General features: G+C 46.7%; 1 protein-coding gene across 1 annotated transcript in view; it reads left to right on the top strand.

The window, feature by feature from the left end:
- The window catches only part of LOC129705008 (neuropilin and tolloid-like protein 2), a 50,575-nt gene that overhangs the window by 7,543 nt on the left and 22,070 nt on the right, over window positions 1-20,962 (top strand). Inside the window, exons 2-7 of the mRNA XM_055648383.1 lie at window positions 240-293; window positions 5,389-5,466; window positions 8,224-8,364; window positions 11,399-11,647; window positions 14,414-14,458; window positions 14,570-14,697. Coding sequence (XP_055504358.1) covers window positions 240-293; window positions 5,389-5,466; window positions 8,224-8,364; window positions 11,399-11,647; window positions 14,414-14,458; window positions 14,570-14,697 — 695 coding nt within the window. The remainder of the gene's footprint in view (window positions 1-239; window positions 294-5,388; window positions 5,467-8,223; window positions 8,365-11,398; window positions 11,648-14,413; window positions 14,459-14,569; window positions 14,698-20,962) is intronic.

Below are 20,962 nucleotides of genomic sequence, written 5' to 3'. Positions count from 1 at the left end.
CAGAGGGTGGTGGAGGCCGATACTCTGCATGCTTTCAAGAGAGAGCTAGATAGGGCTCTTAAAGATAGCGGAGTCAGGGGATATGGGGAGAAGGCAGGAACGGGGTATTGATTGGGGATGATCAGCCATGATCACATGGAATGGCGGTGCTGGCTCGAAGGGCCGAATGGCCTACTCCTGCGCCTATTGTCTATGTTTCTATGTTTCTCTGACACTGATCCGTGGTTTTGTGTTTGCAGTGTGGTCGCTCCTCGCTGTGACGGGTGGGATCGCTTCCATACACAAGGCAGAAGGTGAGTGAGTGTGTGTTGTTGATGTTATTGCCGGCTGTTCACTGGATCGCGTTGCTCCCTCTCGATTCTCATACCGGCAGCTCTGGCTCTGGGGACAAATATCATCTGCCCACTTTGGTCGACGCCATGAAATACTGCCGGGGAATGTATCAGCGCTCGCTGTCCAGCATTAGAGCCCAGTTTGTGTCTAACTGGGGCGGTTACTTGATGTCCCCTCAGTCTTAACGGGCCATCGCTCCACCCTGAACTGTTTAGGTTGCAGCCGCTAAATCAGTGCGAGGCCGCAAGCCACTGCAGCGAGGGTTGTACACTCCAGGGTCACCACACCTGTCCTTGTCTGGGTCACAGTATTCAGCCCCGCTCAGTGACTCTGTGACTCTCCTCCCATGAAATTGCCAAACTTATTCCCTATTGTGGTCTATTTATTTATGCAGATTTAGTTGAATTTAATTTGGAGATACAGCGTGGAAACAGGCCCTTCGGCCCATTGAGTCAATGCTGACCATCGGCCACCCATCCACACTAGTTCTATGTTTCCCCCCACTCTCTCACCTACTCCCTACGCACCTGGGGGCGATTTACTGAAGCACGTCTTTGGCACGGTCAAGCAAAAATTGCAAATGAAAGATATTTGATCATCTAATGGCCAATTTCAGAAAGTTTGTCTCTCATCGGTGTTGTGACGAGGCAGATGTGTGCAATCAGTTCGAGTGCCGTCAGATCTCAGCATCTGGGTCTCATTTGGGAATAATTACACGTGGTGATTAAAATTGAAGGGTTGCCAAGAGATCTGTTGTAACGTGCCCACTCGAGACTGCCCACAATTCACATACACAGTGTAACAAACTGTGCTGTACAAAGTGTTGTACACCTAGCCCAGCAGATCGCTGGAATCCACTGGAATTTAGAAGATGAGAGGGGATTTTTCCGAAACATATAAAATTCTTAAGGTTTAAGAAGGAACTGCAGATGCTGGAAAATCGAAGGTAGACAAAAATGCTGGAGAAACCCAGCGGGTGCATCAGTCTGAAGAAGGGTTTCGGCCCGAAACGTTGCCTATTTCCTTCGCTCCATAGATGCTGCCGCACCCGCTGAGTTTCTCCAGCACTTTTGTCTACCTAAAATTCTTAAGGGATTGGACAGGCTTGATGCTGGAATTTTTTTCCCAGTGTTGGGGGAGTCCAGAACCAGGGGTCACAGTTAAAGAATAAGGGATAGGCCATTTAGGACTGAAATGAGGAAAATATTTTTCTCCCAGAGAGTTGTGAATCTGTGGAATTATCTTCCACAGAAGGCAGTGGAGGCCAATTCACTGGATTTCAAGAGAGAGTTAGATATAACTCTTAGGGCTAATTGAATCAAGGGATATGGGGACAAAGCAGGAACGGGGTGCTGATTTTGGATGATCAGCCATGATCATATTGAATGGCGGTGCTGGCTCGAAGGGCCGAATGGCCTACTCCTGCACGTATTTTCTATGTCTCTACGTATCTATGATCCTTCCTCATTGAGAGCTGCCATTCCCAGCAAACCGGGCCTTGTAATAGCTTTTATAAAGCTGATTTTCATGTGGCTGACATTCTAATAGTTGGTCAGTATATTTTGCCTTTTATATAGCTGCCAAACTTTTCCAAAGTTTCCTGAAGTACATAAAATCATTTAGATTTTGCTGCAGACTTTCCTTCAGTCCGTGACTATTCAGTTTCCATAAACCAAATTTTGCAAAATGCTGAATTAAAATTAGCGGGGTCTGAATTAATCGATTTCATATGAAATTGAAATTGTCTAATTGTAATGGTGGTAGTTTGTTGATTGCAGGGCATGTTGCCAATAATCCATGGTCAAATGAATGGGGTTGAGGGGGGAAGATAGATCAGGCATGATTGAATGGTGGAGATGGGCCGAATGGCCTAATTCTGCTCCTATCACATGAACATGTGAATACTCAACATATTAGGGACACAACCATCTTGGAAGGAGAAGTGCATGTTCCATGTATGCTGTAATATTCAGGGACTTTGATTAATACTGATTTTTCTCCCCCCCTATGGTGTTCAATCAATAGTTCATTTTTATCATTCTCCCAATCCTGACTCCAAATGCAATCATTCCATCAATCAGTAATTTCTATGCTTCATCAGACAGTAGCATCGTTATTACATGTGTAGGAAATACCTGCAGATGCCGGTGAAACGTCACCTATCCATGTTCTCCACAGATGCTGCCTGACCCGCTGAGTTATGGTGCAGCAGCATCTATGGAGCTAAGGAAATAGGCAACGTTTCAAGCCGAAACCCTTCTGGAAATAGGCAACGTTTTGGGCCGAAACCCGGAAGGGTTTCGGCCCGAAACGTTGCCTATTTCCTTAGCTCCATGGATGCTGCTGCACCCGCTGAGTTACTCCAGCACTCTGTGAAACGTCACCTATCCATGTTCTCCACAGATGCTGCCTGACCCACTGAGTTACTCCAGCACTCTGTGAAACGTCACCTATCCATGTCCTCCACAGATGCTGCCTGTCCCGCTGAGTTACTCCTTCATATTTAATCCCTCTTAGTTCCTCCCTGAATTCCAAACAAGCTTCTCCGCTACAACTGTTCCTGCGTAGGAAGGAACAGCAGATGCAGCTTTAGACTGAAGGTAGACACAAAATGCTGGAGTAACTCAGCGGGACAGGCAGCATCTCTGGAGAGAAGGAATGGGTGACGTTTCTGGGTCGAGACCCTTCTTCACAGAGACTGAAGAAGAAGGCTCTCGGCCCCAAAAGTCATCCATTCCTTCTCCCCAGAGATGTGCCTGTCCCACTGAGTTACTCCAGCTTTGATCCAAATCTCTTTGGATGCTGTCTTTGTGGAGTTTGCACGTTTTCCCTATGACCATGTAGGTTTGCTCCATCTACCTTGGTTTCTTGTTGCATCGGAAGGCATGCGGGTTGGTCGGTTAATTGATGCCCTAAGTTGTGTGTAGATGAACAGTGGAATCTAGTGAGGAGTTGAGGGAAACTTGGGAGAATAACAGGCTGGGGTAGAATTGGTTAAGAATGGGTGCTTGATGGGCCGAATGGACCAACCAGCCTTTCTCTACATCGTCTCTGTCTGGCTAACTGTTTGACAGGGCTCAATATTCACTTGTTCAGCAAGGCAGAAAGGTGTACAGATGTCAACTAAAGGCCAGCCATCACAGCATCTGGCGAGGGCCTAATTAAGGTATCAATCTGCATCAAAATTAATTAGCATTTAGAAAAATATGGATTTCATGGACTGTAAGTAAAACCCAGTAGGCAGAATGGATTTGTTAAACAAAGAATTGTGTTTGCATTGACTGGTCTGATGTCTTCAGTGAAGTAGCAGAGAGGATCGACAAGGATCGCTGGTTTTTACTGCTCATGCCTTTTTGGAAAGTCTTTTGTCGGCCTGGGTTTAGATACATCGAGCACACTTTCAAAATTTACCAGTAACCAGGTGGGCCGAAGGGCTTGCTTCTGTGCTATGACTATGAATCTACGATTCTTTTAAAAAAAGGTATATGGATAGGAAAGGTTTAGGGGAATGTCTTTAGGCTTAAGGGGCTGTCCCACTGTACGAGGTAATTCAAGGAGTTCTCCCGAGTTTTCCCCTGATTCGAACTCGGAGAATGTCCATAGCGAGTCCGTAGATGTCCCGTAGCGGCTCGTACAAGTAACGGTAGGTACTCGGGAAATCCGGTAAACTCGTGACGTTTTTTCAACACCGTGAAAAATGTCCACGAGTAAAAAAATACTCGTGATGAAAAAAATTGTTACTTTTTACTCGTGCGAGCGGCTACGTGACATCCACGAACTCCTACGGACCCGCTACGGACATTCTCCGAGTTCAAATCAGGGGAAAACTCTTGAATTACCTCGTACAGTGGGACAGGGGCTTAAGTCTAGTTCATTATATTGTTACATATACCGAGCTACAGTGAAATTGCTGCCTGACCCACTGAGTTAGTCCAACGCTTCATAGAGTCACACAGCATGGAAACACACCCTTCGACACAACTTTTCCCCAACTTCTGGCACATATAGAAGAATGTACATTTCCGCAGGACGTTCGTGTTCATGCGGCCAATGTCCAATAATAATCTCCATTGCACGAGAGTCAATATTAACCAACAGGATTCAAGTACAAAGAGGCATTGGGAGTATATGTGCATCATTTCAAAAATGTCCAAGTTTACAGTTACAATGGTGTCGGACTTTTCAAAGACATTCGGATAGATTTATAGATCGGAAGGATTTTGAGGGATATGGGCCAAATGTGAGTATATATACTAGCCCAGTTGGCATGGACAAGATGGGCCAAAGGGCTTATTTCTGTGCTATGATTCTATGAGACTCTTTTTAAAGCGGTGTATGGCTTGGGAAGTTTAGTGGGATATGTTTAGTTTTGTTTTGGTAGATTGTATATTTGTTGTGTGTACCAAGTGAAAATGCTGCCTGACCCACTGAGTTACTCCAGCACTCGGAGTCAGAGTCAGAGAGAGAATCATAGAGAGGTACAGCGTGGAAACAGGCCCTTCAGCTCAACCTGCCCATGACGACCAACATGCCCCATCTACACCAGTCCCACCTGCCTGTGTTTGCCTCGCAACCTTTCTTGTCCATGTACCTGTCCAAATCTGTTTTAAATGCTGTTATGAAACTGGACTAGACAAGCGAGATGCAGGAAAAATGTTCCCAATGTTGGGCGAGTCCAGAACCAGGGGCCACACAGTCTTAGAATAAACGGGAGGTCATTTAAGACTGAGGTGAGAAAAAACGTTTTCACCCACAGATTTGTGAATTTATGGAATTCCCTGCCACAGAGGGCAGTGGAGGCCAAATCACTGGATGGATTTAAGAGAGAGTTAGATAGAGCTCTAGGGACTAGTGGAGTCAAGGGATATTGGGGAGAAGGCAGGCACGGGTTATTGATAGGGGACGATCAGCCATGATCACCATGAATGGCGGTGCTGGCTCGCAGGGCCGAATGGCCTCCTCCTGCACCAATTTTCTATGTTTCTATGTAGCCAGTCAGAAGGAAAGGGATGAATTTATCCACCTGTGAGTGACCATGGTGCCTTATCTTCACAGGGTCCAGGTTTGCAGAGGGCCAACTCCAGAACTATGCTGTCCCTGCCCGGCGAGATGGCACCTCCACTGACGACAAGGGTAAGCTGTGATCGTACACGTGGTCCCAGCTCCTGATGGTGTGGTTCACTGCTGACCAGGGGGGAAAGCCCGGGGGCCTCAGCACCAACACACACATTATCCTTGCCCACTCACTCCAGCCTGCCACCCCAGCTTGTATCCCACCCCCTTCCTTGCTGGCGTGTCCAGTCGTAGAAACATAGACAATAGGTGCAGGACGAGGCCATTCCATAAATTCACAACTCTCTGCGTGAATAAGTTTGAGGCTCTCTCAACCACTTGGTGCCCTGCTTTTTACAAAATGCTTTCAAACCAAGAGGTGGCACGGTGGCGCAGCGGTAGAGTTGCTGCCTCACAGCGCCAGGGACCCGGGTTCAATCCTGACCACGGGTGCTGTCTGTACGGAGTTTGCAACGTTCTCCCCGTGACCCGCGAGGGTTTCCTCCGGGCGCTCGGGCTTCCTCCCACACTCCAAACAAGTGCGGGTTTGTAGGTTAGTTTCGCTTCAGCAAATTGTAGATTGTCCCTGTTGTGTAGCGTAGTGTTAGCGTGCGGGGGGGGGTCGCTGGTCGGCACGGACTCGCTGGGCCGAAGGGCCTGTTTCCGCACTGTATCTCTAAACAAAACTAGAACGTTTTTTAACTGCACAGAATTTTGCCTCTGACGTGGAAAGGAATTCTTGAAACGCACCAATAATGTGGAATGATATAAAAAAGAATGAAAATACAGAAATCCGTCTAATTCGTCAACAGAAAGCTACGGATGGAAACCGGTGATTTATTTGTTCATTACTAATGTCCTCAATATTCTAACCTTGCACAATAATGTAGCTGAATATTATCACCGTCTTCAACATTATAACATGAAGACCAGTTGTGTCGGGCAGTTATGAAGAATAATCGCCACTTCATCACACTGTTCAACATGAATAAAATATCAATATATTTAAACATGGCAACAAGGAAATGCTTCACCTTTGAGGGTGAGGGAGGGGAGGGGAGGGGAGGGACACAGGGTTGAGGAAGTCTAAGTGGGTGGGAGACAGAGTGAGTGACACAGGGTCGCAGCAGGTAGAGCTGCTGCCTCACAACGGCAGGCAGTGTTTCGTGTCGAGACCCTCGTTCAGACTGAAAGACAGGGGGAAGGGAAACGAGAGATGATGTTGCACAGAGAGATAAAGAACAGTGAAGGAAAGATATGCAAAAGGTAATGATGATAAGGGAAACAGGCCGTTTGTTGGGTGAAAATGAGAAGCTGGTACGACTTGGGTGGGGAGGTGGGGATAGAGAGAAAGAGAGGGAATGCCGGGGCTACCTGAAGTGAGAGAAAGCAATATTCATACCACTGGGCTGTAAGTTGCCCAAGCGAAATATGAGATGCTGCTCCTCCAATTTAGCCTCACTCCGACAATGGAGGAGTCTGAGGACAGGAAGGTCACTGTAGGTAGACACAGAATGCTGGAGTTGCTCAGCGGGACAGGCAGATTTCTGGAGAGAAGGAACGAGTCACCGTGTATCTTCGGTTTAAACACAGCACGCTGGAGACTTGCTCTAGCGGGATTGAGGGGGGCAGCACTTTCTAAGGGGTTGGAGAGAGGAAGATTGTTCCCGAGAGTCCCGGGTCTATCTTAAGTTTAAGGGAGAAACTTTAAAACCGCATGAGCAGAACTTTTTTCACTGAATCTTACACACAGAGGTAGTTGTGTAGGATATAAGAGGGGGATGTGGGGGAATTCAAGTGTCCCAGGCAACCGGGAGATCAGATCATATTGTGGCGGTTCGAAGGGCCGGCCTACTCCTGCACCTAATTTCTGAGCAAGGAAGGTGTTCAAGTGTCCCAGCAACCGGGAGAAACGATCAGGCCCAGGTGTTCAGCGAAACTCGCCCAGTTTGGTTTGGTTCGCGCCGATGTACAAGAGTCCACATCTTGAACAACGGAAACAGTGGATGAGGTTGGTGGAGGTGCTAGTGAACATCTGCCTAACCTGGAAGGACTGGACAAGAGTCGAGTTTAATTTAATAATAATAATAAAAATAATAATAATAATAATAATAATAATAAATAATAATAATAAATACTTTATTTAGTTTAATTTAGAGATACAGAACAGAAGCAGGCCCTTCAGCCCATCGAAGCCATACCGACCAGCGATCCCCATACACTGGGACAATCCTACACACTAGGGACAATTTACAATTTTTATCAAAGCAAAATAGCCTACAAGCCTGTACGTCTTTGGAGTGTGGGAGGAAACCGGAGCACCCGGAGAAAACCCACGTGGTCACAGGGAGAACGTAGAAACTCTGTACAGACAGCACCCGCAGACAGGATCGAACCCATGTCCCTGGCGCCGTGAGGCAGCAACTCTGCCGCTGCACCACCCTGCTGCCCCCTCCAGCACTTTGTGTCCTTTTTTGGTACGAACCAGCATCTGCAGTTTCTTGAATGGATTTTATAATCATGCCCCTGTCCCACTTAGGAAACCTGAAGGGGAAACCTCTGGAGACTTTGTGCCCCACCCAAGGTTTCCGGGAGGTTCCCGGAGGTTTTTGTCAGTCTTCCACTACCTGCAACCTCCGGCAACGACCTGCAACCTCCAGGAACTGCACGGAAACCTTGGGTGGGGCGCAAAGTCTCCAGAGGTTTCTGTTCAGGTTTCCTAAGTGAGCATAGCACTTACCAACCCCCATGTTCCACGTACGTACACAACCAGTCACAGACTGTGCAGCTGAGATGTTAATGCAAATCCAAGTAAAGTCAGCGTGCTTTGTTTTACAGAGGGACTAAACTTCATGCCCCACCACAAGTCGGGAAAGCAGTGCGGAGTGTGGGTGCGGAATGACAACGGTGGATATTTTGCTTCACCAAATTACCCCAACACCTACCCTGCCAACAGAGAATGCATCTACATCCTGGAAGGTAACGTTGGCTGCAGAGTCCAGTGAGTTTTATTGTCATGTGTCCCAGATAGGACAACGGAATTCGTACTTTCTGCAGCACAACACAATATGTAAACGTAACACAGAACAGAAGATACAAGTTTGATGTGTCTATACACCATAGACCATATAGACAACAGACAATAGGTGCAGGAGGAGGCCATTCGGCCCTTCGAGCCTGCACCGCCATTCAATGTGATCATAGAAACATAAAAACATAGATATTAGGTGCAGGAGTAGGCCATTCGGCCCTTCGAGCCTGCACCGCCATTCAATATGATCATGGCTGATCATCCAACTCGGTATCCCATACCTGCCTTCTCTCCATACCCTCTGACCCTCTTAGCCACAAGGGCCACATCTAACTCCCTCTTAAATATAGCCAATGAACTGGCCTCGACTACCCTCTGTGGCAGAGAGTTCCAGAGATTCACCACTCTGTGTGTGAAAAAAGTTCTTCTCATCACAGTTTTAAAGGATTTTCCCCTTATCCTTAAGCTGTGACCCCTTGTCCTGAACTTCCCCAACATCAGGAGCAATCTTCCTGCATCTAGCCTGTCCAACCCCTTAAGGCATCTAGCCTGTCCAACCCCTTGGCTGATCATCCCCAATCAGTACCCCGTTCCTGCCTTCTCCCCATATCCCCTGACTCCGCTATTTTAAGAGCCCTATCTAGCTGTCTCTTGAAAGCATCCAGAGAACCGGCCTCCACTGCCCTCTGAGGCAGAGAATTCCACAGACTCACCACTCTCTGTGTGAAAAAGTGAAAATAGACACATGCAGTAAATAAACAAATAAATGAATAGATAAATTGATAAATAAATAGGCAGATATATATCTCCAATTATCTGAAGTCTAGTGTCGATTCCCAATGAAGATCTTTCCACATTATGAATCGGGGATTAACTTCAGTCTGAAGAAGGGTCTCGACCTGAAACGTTGCCTATTTCCTTCGCTCCATAGATGCTGCCTCACCCACTGAGTTACTCCAGCATTTTTGTGTACATTCATGAAACCTTGCTGGGTCGATGTTTCATAAGGTGGACAAAAGTGCTGGAGAAACTCAGCGGGTGCAGCAGCATCTATGGAGCGAAGGAAATAGGCAACGTTTTGGGCCGAAACCCTTCGGGTTTCAGCCCGAAACGTTGCCTATTTCCTTTACTAATTCCTTCGGGTTTTTTGCCCGAAACGTTGCCTATTTCCTTCGCTCCATAGATGCTGCTGCACCCGCTGAGTTTCTCCAGCACTTTTGTGTACCTTCGACTTTCCAGCATCTAACCATATAACCATATAACAACTACAGCACGGAAACAGGCCATCTCGGCCCTACAAGTCCATGCCGAACAACTTTTTTCCCCTTAGTCCCACCTGCCTGCACTCATACCATAACCCTCCATTCCTTTCTCATCCATATGCCTATCCAACTTATTTTTAAATGATACCAACGAACCTGCCTCCACCACTTCCACTGGAAGCTCATTCCACACCGCTACCACTCTCTGAGTAAAGAAGTTCCCCCCTCATATTACCCCTAAACGTCTGTCCCTTAATTCTGAAGTCATGTCCTCTTGTTTGAATCCTCCCTATTCTCAAAGGGAAAAGCTTGTCCACATCAACTCTGTCTATCCCTCTCATCATTTTAAAGACCTCTATCAAGTCCCCCCTCAACCTTCTGCGCTCCAGAGGATAAAGACCTAACTTATTCAACCTATCTCTGTAACTTAGTTGTTGAAACCCAGGCAACATTCTAGTAAAGCTCCTCTGTACTCTCTCTATTTTGTTGACATCCTTCCTATAATTGGGCGACCAAAATTGTACACCATACTCCAGATTTGGTCTCACCAATGCCTTGTACAATTTTAACATTACATCCCAGCTTCTATACTCAATGCTCTGATTTATAAAAGCTAGCATAATCTGCAGTTCCTTCTTAAACATTAACCACCGTACTTATTTGAACAATGCCTCCATATAATTGAGATTTTTTAGTTGAAAGATACAGCGTGGAAACAGCGCGTTGGCCCGTTGGCGATAAGCCGTTGGCGATCAACGATCGCTCGTTCTATGTTAAATCCACTCCCGATTCACCTACAAACCCGCACGTCTTTGGGATGTGGGAAGGAAAGCCAGGTGGTCGTAGGGGGAAGGTACAAACTCTACACACAGACAGCTCCAGAGGTCGGGGTGGGACCAGGGTCTCTGGCGAAGGGAGGCAGCTGCACTACCCGCTGCACCAACACACCGCCACACCACTTGCACCTCCATGGATATCCCTTCCTTTGATAACGGTGAAACTTTAGGTAGGCCTGCACTGTGGAGAACTACTCTTATTGACAAGACAGAGACACAATGCTGGTGTAACTCGGCGGGACAGGCAGCATCTCCGGAGAAAAGGAATAGGTGACGTTTTTTTTGGTTGAGACCCTTCCACTGACTCTCACCCATTCCTTCTCTCCAGAGACACTGCCCGTCCCGCTGAGTTACTCCAGCATCTTGTGACTGTCTTGAAGAAAGGCTGGATAGACTCGGCTTGTGCTCGCTAGAATTTAGAAGATTGAGGGGTGATCTTATAGAAACTTACAACATTCTTAAGGGGTTGGACAGGCTAGATGCAGGAAGATTGTATCCCATGTTGGGGAAGTCCAGAACAAGGGGTCACAGTTTAAGGATCAGGGGGAAGTCTTTTAGGACCGAGATGAGAATTTTTTTTTTCACACAGAGAGTGGTGAATCTGTGGAATTCTCTGCCACAGAAAGTAGTTGAGGCCACAGTTCATTGGCTATATTTAAGAGGGAGTTAGATGTGGCCCTTGTGGCTAAAGGGTTCAGGGGGTATGGAGAGAAGGCAGGTACAGGATACTGAGTTGGATGATCAGCCATAATCATATTGAATGGTGGTGCAGGCTCGAAGGGCCGAATGGCCTACTCCTGCACCTATTGTCTATGTTTCTATGTAGCGTGCGTCTGCAGTTGGTCCCTGCATGTATTTTTATTGACACATGGTTGTATTTGCAGCGGCCCCTCGACAAAGGATAGAGTTGACCTTTGACGAGCGCTACAGCATCGAGCCGTCCTGGGATTGCCGGTTTGACAACTTGGAAGTAAGGGACGGGCCATTTGGCTTCTCCCATGTCATTAACCGTTACTGTGGTCAACAGAGCCCTGCGCTCATTAAATCCTCCGGAAGATTCCTGTGGGTGAAATTCACTTCCGACGAAGAATTGGAAGGGTTTGGATTTCGAGCAAAATACACCTTTGTTCCAGGTAACTACCTCAACAGACTAGGTGGCCTAGGTTATTAAGTTTAGCTTAGAGGAACAGCACGGCAACAGGCCCTTCGGCCCACTGAGTCTGCACCGACCAGCGATCCCCGCACACTAACATATCGGCGCCCAATCTATGAACCACTGTTGTGTAGGGTGATTTCACCAAATGTCAAATGAGCGTAGATCCCCCCTCACGTGACCGAAAAATTTAACTGGAGGACATATGTCACTTCGGTACATGTTTATCAATAAAGATAAAAAAGTCAATAATGCCTTACTTTTGATGAAATGCAGCGAGCAAACGCGATAATTCCCGATATTTTGGATCTTTAAATCTCCACGGCAAAGTCCGCTGTTCACTTCCGCTGGATTGGCACCTTCAGCTCCCTCTTGATTTTACCTTAGTTTCTATCTTTTTTTTTTTACTGTAAATCTAGGTAGCTGTGCCTCACGGTCACCCCGACTGGCACAGTAAATTGCAGCTCAAAACCTGGCCGTTTTCTATGTTTTTAACGGGTGTGAAAGTGCGTGTTTTCCCATCCACTAACATGTACCGGATGTATAGCATGTCCTCCACTTGAGATTTTCGGTCACGTGGGTGCGGATCTACGCTCCAGTGACCTTTCGTGAAATCACCCTATAACGTTAGTATCTTCACCAATGTACTTTGGCCAACGAGAGTTGTTTTTTTAAATGTTCTATAGAAATAAAAGCGACTTGGCTTGACTAACACTATCCTACGCACATCACGGACAATTTTACAAAACCAATTAACCAAACCTGTCGTCTTTAGAGTGTGGGAGGAAACCGGAGATCCCAGTGAAATCCCACGCGGGTTACAGAAAGAGCGTGCAAACTCCATACAGACAGCACCCATAGTCGGGATCGAACCTGGGTCTCTGGCGCTGTGAGGCAGCAACTCTACCGCTGTACCACTTTGCTGCTCCTTTGAGTGTAATGTATGACGTGTTTGATTATGTTTCTCATTGTGTTTGAGAAACACCTCATGTCAGCCGACGCATCTTTTGTAGCTCTTGAAAGTTACTCCACACAATCTAAACGTCACTTCAACAGAACCCACATGGCACGAGCCTTCTGCAGGGGACGGGGTGGGTTAGACAAGAGCCCAAGGTATCAGTGGTAGATTTGAAAACATATCATTAGCCACAATAATGTGAATGTACAGATCAGAAGAGAGGCAACTTCATTTGAAACTCGAGTACAGGAGCAAAACAGGTAGCACACTTTGTAGGAAGGAACTGCAGATGCTGGTTTAAACTGAAGATAGACACAGAAAGTTGGAGTAACTCAGCGGGACAGGCAGCGTCTCTGGAGAGAAGGGACAGGTGATGTTTCGGGTCGAGACTCTTCTTCAGACTGACATCAGGGGGGAAGGAGATAGATTGATAGGGAAGTGTAAGGTGTGAAAACAGGGCAAAGGGGAAGGAGATCAAGGAAAGTGTAGAATAGATCATTGTTAGCTGAGAAAGTAACACACAACAAAGCAAACAGAGATAAAATGTATTTGGAGACTAATATTGGTCGGGGTACTTGGGTGGGGGAGGGGATGGAGAGAGAGAGAAAGCAAGGGTTAGTTGAAGTTAGAGAAGTCAATGTTCATACCGCTGGGGTGTAAGCTGCCCAAGCGATATATGAGGTGCTGCTCCTCCAATGTGTGCTGGGCCTCACCCTTACAATGGAGGAGGCCCAGGACAGAAAGGTCAGTGTGGGAATGGGAGATGAACATTGTTTGCTTTGTAACTGTTGTTTTATACATGACAAGAGACACAGAGTGCCGGAGTAACTCAGCGGGTCAGGCAGCATCTGTGGAGAACATGGATAGGTGACGTTTCACAGAGTGCTGGAGTATCTCAGCGGGTGCAGCAGCATCTATGGAGCTAAGGAAATAGGCAACGTTTCGGGCCGAAACCCGGAAGGGTTTCGGCCCAAAACGTTGCCTATTTCCAGAAGGATTTCGGCCCGAAACATTGCCTATTTCCTTAGCTCCATAGATGCTGCTGCACCATAACTCAGCGGGTCAGGCAGCATCTGTGTGGGGAACATGGATAGGTGACGTTTCACAGAGTGCTGGAGTAACTCAGCGGGTCAGGCAGCATCTGTGGAGAACATGGATAGGTGATGTTTCGGGTCGGGACCCTTTTTCAGACTGATGGGTGTGGGGGGGGGGGGGGGGTGGGAGAAGGCTGGATGGGGCAGCACAAAGCCTGGCAGGTGATAGGTTGATACAGGTGAGGAGGGCTTTTGAATATGAGTGGCGAATTGTGAAGCTGGAGGAAGGAATGTAGGTGGAAGGAGAAGGGGAGGGAAGAAATATGTGCGGGTCCAGGTGGGACACCACAGAGAGAGAGAGGGGTGGGGGTGATATAGGGGAAGAATGGAGAAGAGGAAGGCTTGTTTCAACGTTGATTTACACCCAGTTTTACACACAGGGAGTGGCAGATACAGCAGGAGCACTCTGGGTGCTTTAGGATAGGCACAAGGACATGCAGGGAATGGAGTGAGATGGGTCACATGCAGGCAGTGGACATTAGTTTAACTTGGCATCATGTTCGGCACAGACATTGAGGGCAGAAGGTGCTGGAGACACAAGATGCTGGAGTAACTCAGCGGGACGGAGAGAAGGAATGGGTGACGTTTCAGGTCCGAGACCCTTCAGAAAGTGTGGACAGTGTTCCTGTACTGTACTGTTGTGTGTTCTGTGCTCTTAAGTTGATAAAACATTCAACTGGTCCTATCTTTGCAGATCCTGATTTTATTTACCTCGGTGGAATCCTGAATCCTATTCCAGGTATCGTTACACTTACCAGTTCAAAATGAGCTTTTAACTTTGTGTTTAGTGAATAAAACCTTAACATGTTCTTCCTTTTTCCCACCACCTCTCTCTGCTGTCTCTCCCTAGATTGCCAGTTTCAATTATCGGGCTCTGATGGGATTATCTACTCCAGTCAGATTGAGAAAGAGGGGAAAATAAAACTGGGAGAAGCCATTGACTGCATTTGGACTGTTAGAGCACCCGCCAAATCTAAAGTAGGTCGCGTCTGCTTTTGTACTTTGCACAAGGCTGCCTGTACGACAGGACGTGTGTATTAAGATGTAGACACAAGGAACTGCAGGCGGTGGTTCACAAAAAAAGGCACAGAGTGCTGGAGTAACTCAGCGGGTCAGGCAGCATCTGTGGAGAACATGAATAGGTGACGTTTCACAGAGTGCTGGAGTAACTCAGCGGGTGCAGCAGCATCTATGGAGCTAAGGAAATAGGCAACGTTTTGGGCCGAAACCCATAAGGGTTTCGGCCCGAAACGTTGCCTATTTCCAGAAGGATTTCGGCCCGAAACGTTGCCTATTTCCTTCGCTCCATAGACTGCTGCACCATAACTTTCAGGCAGCATCTGTGGAGAACATGGATAGGTGACGTTTCACAGAGTGCTGGAGTAACTCAGCTTCAGCATCTGTGGAGAACATGATGGTGACGTTTCACAGAGTGCTGGAGTAACTCAGCGGGTCAGGCAGCATCTGTGGAGAACATGGATAGGTGATGTTTCACAGAGTGCTGGAGTAACTCAGTTGGTCAGGCAGCATCTGTGGAGAACATGGATAGGTGACGTTTCACACAGTGCTGGAGTAACTCTGTGGGGAGAAGGCAGGAACGGGGTACTGATTGGGAATGATCAGCCATGATCACATTGAATGGCGGTGCTGGCTTGAAGGGCCGAATGGTCTACTCCTGCACCTATTGTCTAGTGTCTATTATCTCTGGAGAACATGGATAGATGATGTTTCATGTTGGGACCCTTCTTCAGATTGAGTCTGAAGAGAGGTTCAGACCCAAAACATTACCTATCCATGTTCCCCGAAGGTCAGTATGAGAATGGGAAGAGGAGTTAAAATGGTTATATGTTGAGACCAAAATGGCTTTGCAATGCTAGCTTGGGTTCATTCAGAAGGGAAGGGAGTGTTGTTTATGGAAAGCTTCTTCTCCAGGTTGATCTGTTGGTCCTGGTACAAGTGTGGAGAGGCAGAGAGCGCGCTGATTTCTCCACAATTAGTGATGGTTTACAATAAATTTAAATCTCAAAGGATTCAAAATCAATAACAAGGAAACTTTCAACTTATTCTCATTGATCGACATTTTGGTAATAATTTCAAACTGTGCTCACAAAGAAAATCCATCTTAGACAATAGGTGCAGGAGTAGAGGCCATTCGGCCCTTCGAGCCAGTACCGCCATTCAATGTGATCATGGTTGATCATCCCCAATCAGTGCCTTCTACCCATATCCCCTGACTCCGCTATCTTTAAGAACCCTAACTAGCTCTCTATTGAAAGCATCCAGAGAACCGGCCTCCACCGCCCTCCGAGGCAGAGAATTCCACAGACTCACCACTCTCTGTGAGAAAAAGTGTTTCCTCGTCTCCGTTCTAAATGGCTTACTCCTTATTCTTAAACTGTGTGGCCCCTGGTTCTGGACTCCCCCAACATTGGGAACATGTTTCCTGCCTCTAGCGTGTCCAAGCCCTTAACAATCGTATATGTTTCAATGAGATTTCCCTCTCATCCTTCTAAACTCCAGAGTGTACAAGCCCAGCCGCTCCATTCTCTCAGCATGTGACAGTCCCGCCATCCCGGGAATAAACCTTGTATTAGTTAACTGTTACTTTAGTTTAGTTTAGAGATACAGCGTGGAAACAGGCCCATCAGCCCACTGAGTCCGTGCCAACCAGCGATGCCTTTATACTATCCTACACACACTAGGGACAATTTACAATATTTACCAAAGCCAATTAACGTACAAACCTGTACGTCTTTGGAGTGTGGGAGGAAACCGGAGCGCCCGGAGAAAACCCACGTGGTCACGGGGAGAACGTACAAACTCCGTACAGACAGCACCCGTATATTCCAATGGGAAAATTGCATTTTTAAAGCAATGTGTCTCACAGTTTAAATTATTAGTTGAAAGCTAATTTGAGACAAGGTTTTTGAGTTGATGTATAATGGACTATTGTTACAGTGTCATTGAAGCAATCCATGCATTCTGCTACTGTTCTGCATCTGAATGAATTGAAATTAAGCACAAACTTATTTCATCGATTCCTTTTGTTGAAAAGACAATAGGAAATATATTGTTGTTGTTACAGTTGTACAGGGCCCTTGTGTGCAGTTTTGGTCTCCCAATTTGAGGAAGGACATTCATGCTATTGAGGGAGTGCAGTGTAGGTTCTAGATGTCAGCTGATCTACATCGGTGAGTCCAAGCGAACACCTCCGCTCGGTCCACATTAACTAACCTGATCTCCCGGTGGCTCAGCACTTCAAGTCCCTCTCCCATTCCAAATCCAACCTCTCTGTCCTGGGCCTCCTGCATGGCCAGAGTGAGCACCACCGGATATTTTAGGGGCAGCACCTCATATTCCGCTTGGGCAGTCTGCACCCTAGCGGCATAAACATTGAATTCTCCAATTTACGGTAGCCCTTGCTGTCTTCTCCCCTTGTCAGCTCTCCCTCAGCCCTCGGGCTTCTCCTCTTCCTTTTTCTTTTTCTTCGCCCCCCCCCCCCCCCCCCCCCCCCCCCACACCAGTCTGAAGAAGGGTTTCGGGACGAAACGTTGCCTATTTCCTTCGCTCCTTAGATGCTGCTGCACCCGCTGAGTTTCTCCAGCACTTTTGTCTACCTAAAATTCTTAAGGGATTGGACAGGTTAGATGCAGGAAAAATGTTCCCGATGTTGGGGGAGTCCAGAACCAGTGGTCGTTCAATGAGTAAGGGGTACTCTCTAGACACGGGTATTCATATTGTGAGAACATGTGAGGATGTTATTTCCTTTTGCAGCTGAAAATGGAGCCAAGTGATGAAACATTTTGATTGTAGAGACATTTTGTCAAATGTGACATATGCAGGTACTATTTAATGTTAAAATAGACCTACTCTCTCAGCTTAATGGATAATAATAACTGTCCTGACATACTACACTTGAGGATGTGCTGATGACAGGGATACAAAGATGCAAACAGTGGAAGTAGTGGCTAGACACAAAATGCTGGAGTAACTCAGCGGGACAGGCAGCATCTCAGGAGAGAAGGAATGGGTGACGTTTTGGGTCGAGACCCTTCTTTAGACTGGTCCCTTCAGTGATTCCTTTTCTCAGAGAGACGCTGCCTGTACGGCTGAGTTACTCCAGCACTTTGAGCCTATCTTCGGGGTAAACCAGTATCTGAAGTTCCTTCCTGCACATATTGCACACTGGACCAGTTGTATAAACATTACGTTAGACAAATAGCAGGAAGAATGACGAAGGTAGACAAAAATGCTGGAGGAACTCAGCGGGTGAGGCAGCATCTATGGAGCGAAGGAATAGGCGACGTTTCGGGTCGAGACCCGGAAGGGTCTCGACCCGAAACGTCACCTATTCCTTCATCAGTCTCAAGAAGGGTCTCGACCCGAAACGTCACCTATTCCTTCGCTCCATAGATGCTGCCTCACCCGCTGAGTTCCTCCAGCATTTTTGTCCACCTTCGATTTTTCCAGCATCTGCAGTTCCTTCTTACATAAAAAGAATAATAATGTCACAGGGAAAATATATACACTGATATATATATAAATATTCATATATATATATACACACTTGAGTATGGCACAGTGGGGCAGCAGGTAGAGCTGCTTACTCACAGTATCAAGGACATGCGTTCGATTTGACCTTGGTTGCTGTCTGTGTGGAGTTTGCACATTCTCAGTTGGTTAAATCCGGGTGCTCAGGTTTCCTGCCACTTCCCAAAGATGTGCAGGTGAATTGGCCTCTGTAAATTGTTCCTTGTGTGTAGGGAGTGGATGGGGAAGTGGGAATAAAGTAGAACTAGTGTGAACGGGTGATCGATGGTTGGCATGGACTCGGTGGGCCGAAGGGCCTGTTTCCATGCTGTATTTGATAGATATTTCAGGCAATCGATCAATCGATCAATCAATCACGCACACACTCACTCACACTCTCACACTCACTCACACACATATTCACACACTCACACACATTCACACATTCTCACACTCACTCAACCACACTCACTCACACCCTCACTCATTCACGCACACACACACACACACACACACACATGCACACACTAACTCACACACTCACACACACACTCTCTCACACACACACACACACACTCACTCACACACTCACACTCACACACACACACACACACACACACACACACACACACACACACTCACACACACACACACACACACACTCACACACACACTCACACACACACTCACACTCACTCACACACATATTCACACACTCACACACATTCACACATTCTCACACTCACTCAACCACACTCACTCACACTCTCACTCATTCACACACACGCACACACACACACACATGCACACACTAACACACACACTCACGCACACACACACTCACACACACTCACACACACACTCTCACTCACACTCACACACACTCACACACTCACACTCACACACACACTCACACACGCTCACACTCACACACACACACACTCACTCATACACACACTCACACACACACTCCAAAATGGGTTTATTTTCCTATTGAACATTAGCCACATTTGACGAGGTTTATTTATCATCGATGTTGTGTGCAATGGGCATGAATTTGAAAATATATCTTCATCTTCCAAAAGCCGTTGGTTCTCTTGAATACTGATTATTGGGAATTGTCTGGATCGGGAATTATCGGGAGATTGGAATTGCAAAGACAACTGTCGTTTGACCTCTAACCACCATTTTTAAAACTGTTACACAATCCATTTTATTTTATTTGCCAGGTCGTCATTTGAACTTCTCTTTACACATGTTCGTCAAACCTTCTAGAATAATAGAATCAATGCCAAACTAATGTACACCTTGGGAATGACTGGAGCTGCTGTTTGTGACTTCAATTGTCATTGATCCTGAAAGCTGTGTTGTTTTAAAGTATGATAAACAATCTGCTCCATCATAAGTTATAGGAGCAGAATTAGGCCATTCGGCCCATCGAGTCCACTCCACCACTCAATCATGGCTGATCTCAGCCTCCTAATCCCATTTTCCTGCCTTCTCTCCATAGCCCTTGATTCCACTAGTCCCTAGAGCTCTATCTAACTCTCTCTTAAATCCATCCAGTGACTTGGCCTCCACTGCCCTCTGTGGCAGGGAATTCCACAAATTCACAACTCTCTGGGTGAAAAAGTTTTTTCTCACCTCAATCTTAAATAACCTCCCCTTTATTCTAAGACTGTGGCCCCTGGTTCTGGACTCGCCCAACATTGGGAACATTTTCACTGCATCTAGCTTGTATAGTTCTTTTATAATTTTATATGTTTCTATAAGATCCCCCTCATCCTTCTAAACTCCAGTGAATACAAGCCTAGTCTTTTCAATCTTTCCTCATATGACTGTCCTGCAATCCCAGGGATCAATCTCGTGAACCTATGCTGCACTGCCTCAATCACAAGGATGTCCTTCCTCAAATTAGGAGACCAAAACTGTACACAATACTCCAGATGTGGTCTCACCAGAGCCCTATACAACTGCAGAAGAACCTCTTTACTCCAATACTGAAATCCTCGTGTTATGAAATTCTGTGAGTTGTAATAAGGTCCCCCCTCAACCTTCTAAACTCCAGCGAGCAGAGGCCCAGTGATTATCTATTGAGCTTGATAGACAGATTCCACTCATCACCCCGGGAAGCTGGGATCCCACGAGCCAAAGCTATTATGTTTGCCCTTTGAGTTGAACCATTAGCTTTAACCACAAGTCAACCCAGATCAGGAGGATTTTCGAACGCAGATTAACGTGAGATAAGACTCAGAGATTGACACTAAGTAACACTTTTAATTAAAGCTGGGGGAAAAACAACAATTAACATCGGACTAAATGGAGTGGCTGGGCTTGTACACTCTGGACTTTAGAAGGATGAGAGAGGATCTTATTGACACATATAATGTTATTAAGGGTTTGGACACGCTAGAGGCAGGAAACATGTTCCCAATTTTGGGGGAGTCCAGAACAAGGGACCACAGTTTAAGAATAAGGGGTAAGCCATTTAGAACGGAGATGAGGAAACACTTTTTCACACAGAGAGTTGTGAGTCTGTGGAATTCTCTGCCTCAGAGGGCGGTGGAGGCAGGTTCTCTGGATATTTTCAAGAGAGAGCTGGATAGGGCTCTTAAAGATAGCAGAGTCAGGGGATATGGGGAGAAGGCAGGAACGGGGTACTGATTGGGGATGATCAGCCATGATCGCATTGAATGGCGGTGCTGGTTCAAAG

This window comes from Leucoraja erinacea, chromosome 17, assembly GCF_028641065.1.
Source record: "Leucoraja erinacea ecotype New England chromosome 17, Leri_hhj_1, whole genome shotgun sequence".
NCBI classification, from domain to species: Eukaryota; Metazoa; Chordata; class Chondrichthyes; order Rajiformes; family Rajidae; genus Leucoraja; species Leucoraja erinaceus.
The sequence above is the reverse complement of the archived record's forward strand: the minus strand, read 5'-3'. Positions and strand labels throughout refer to the sequence as shown.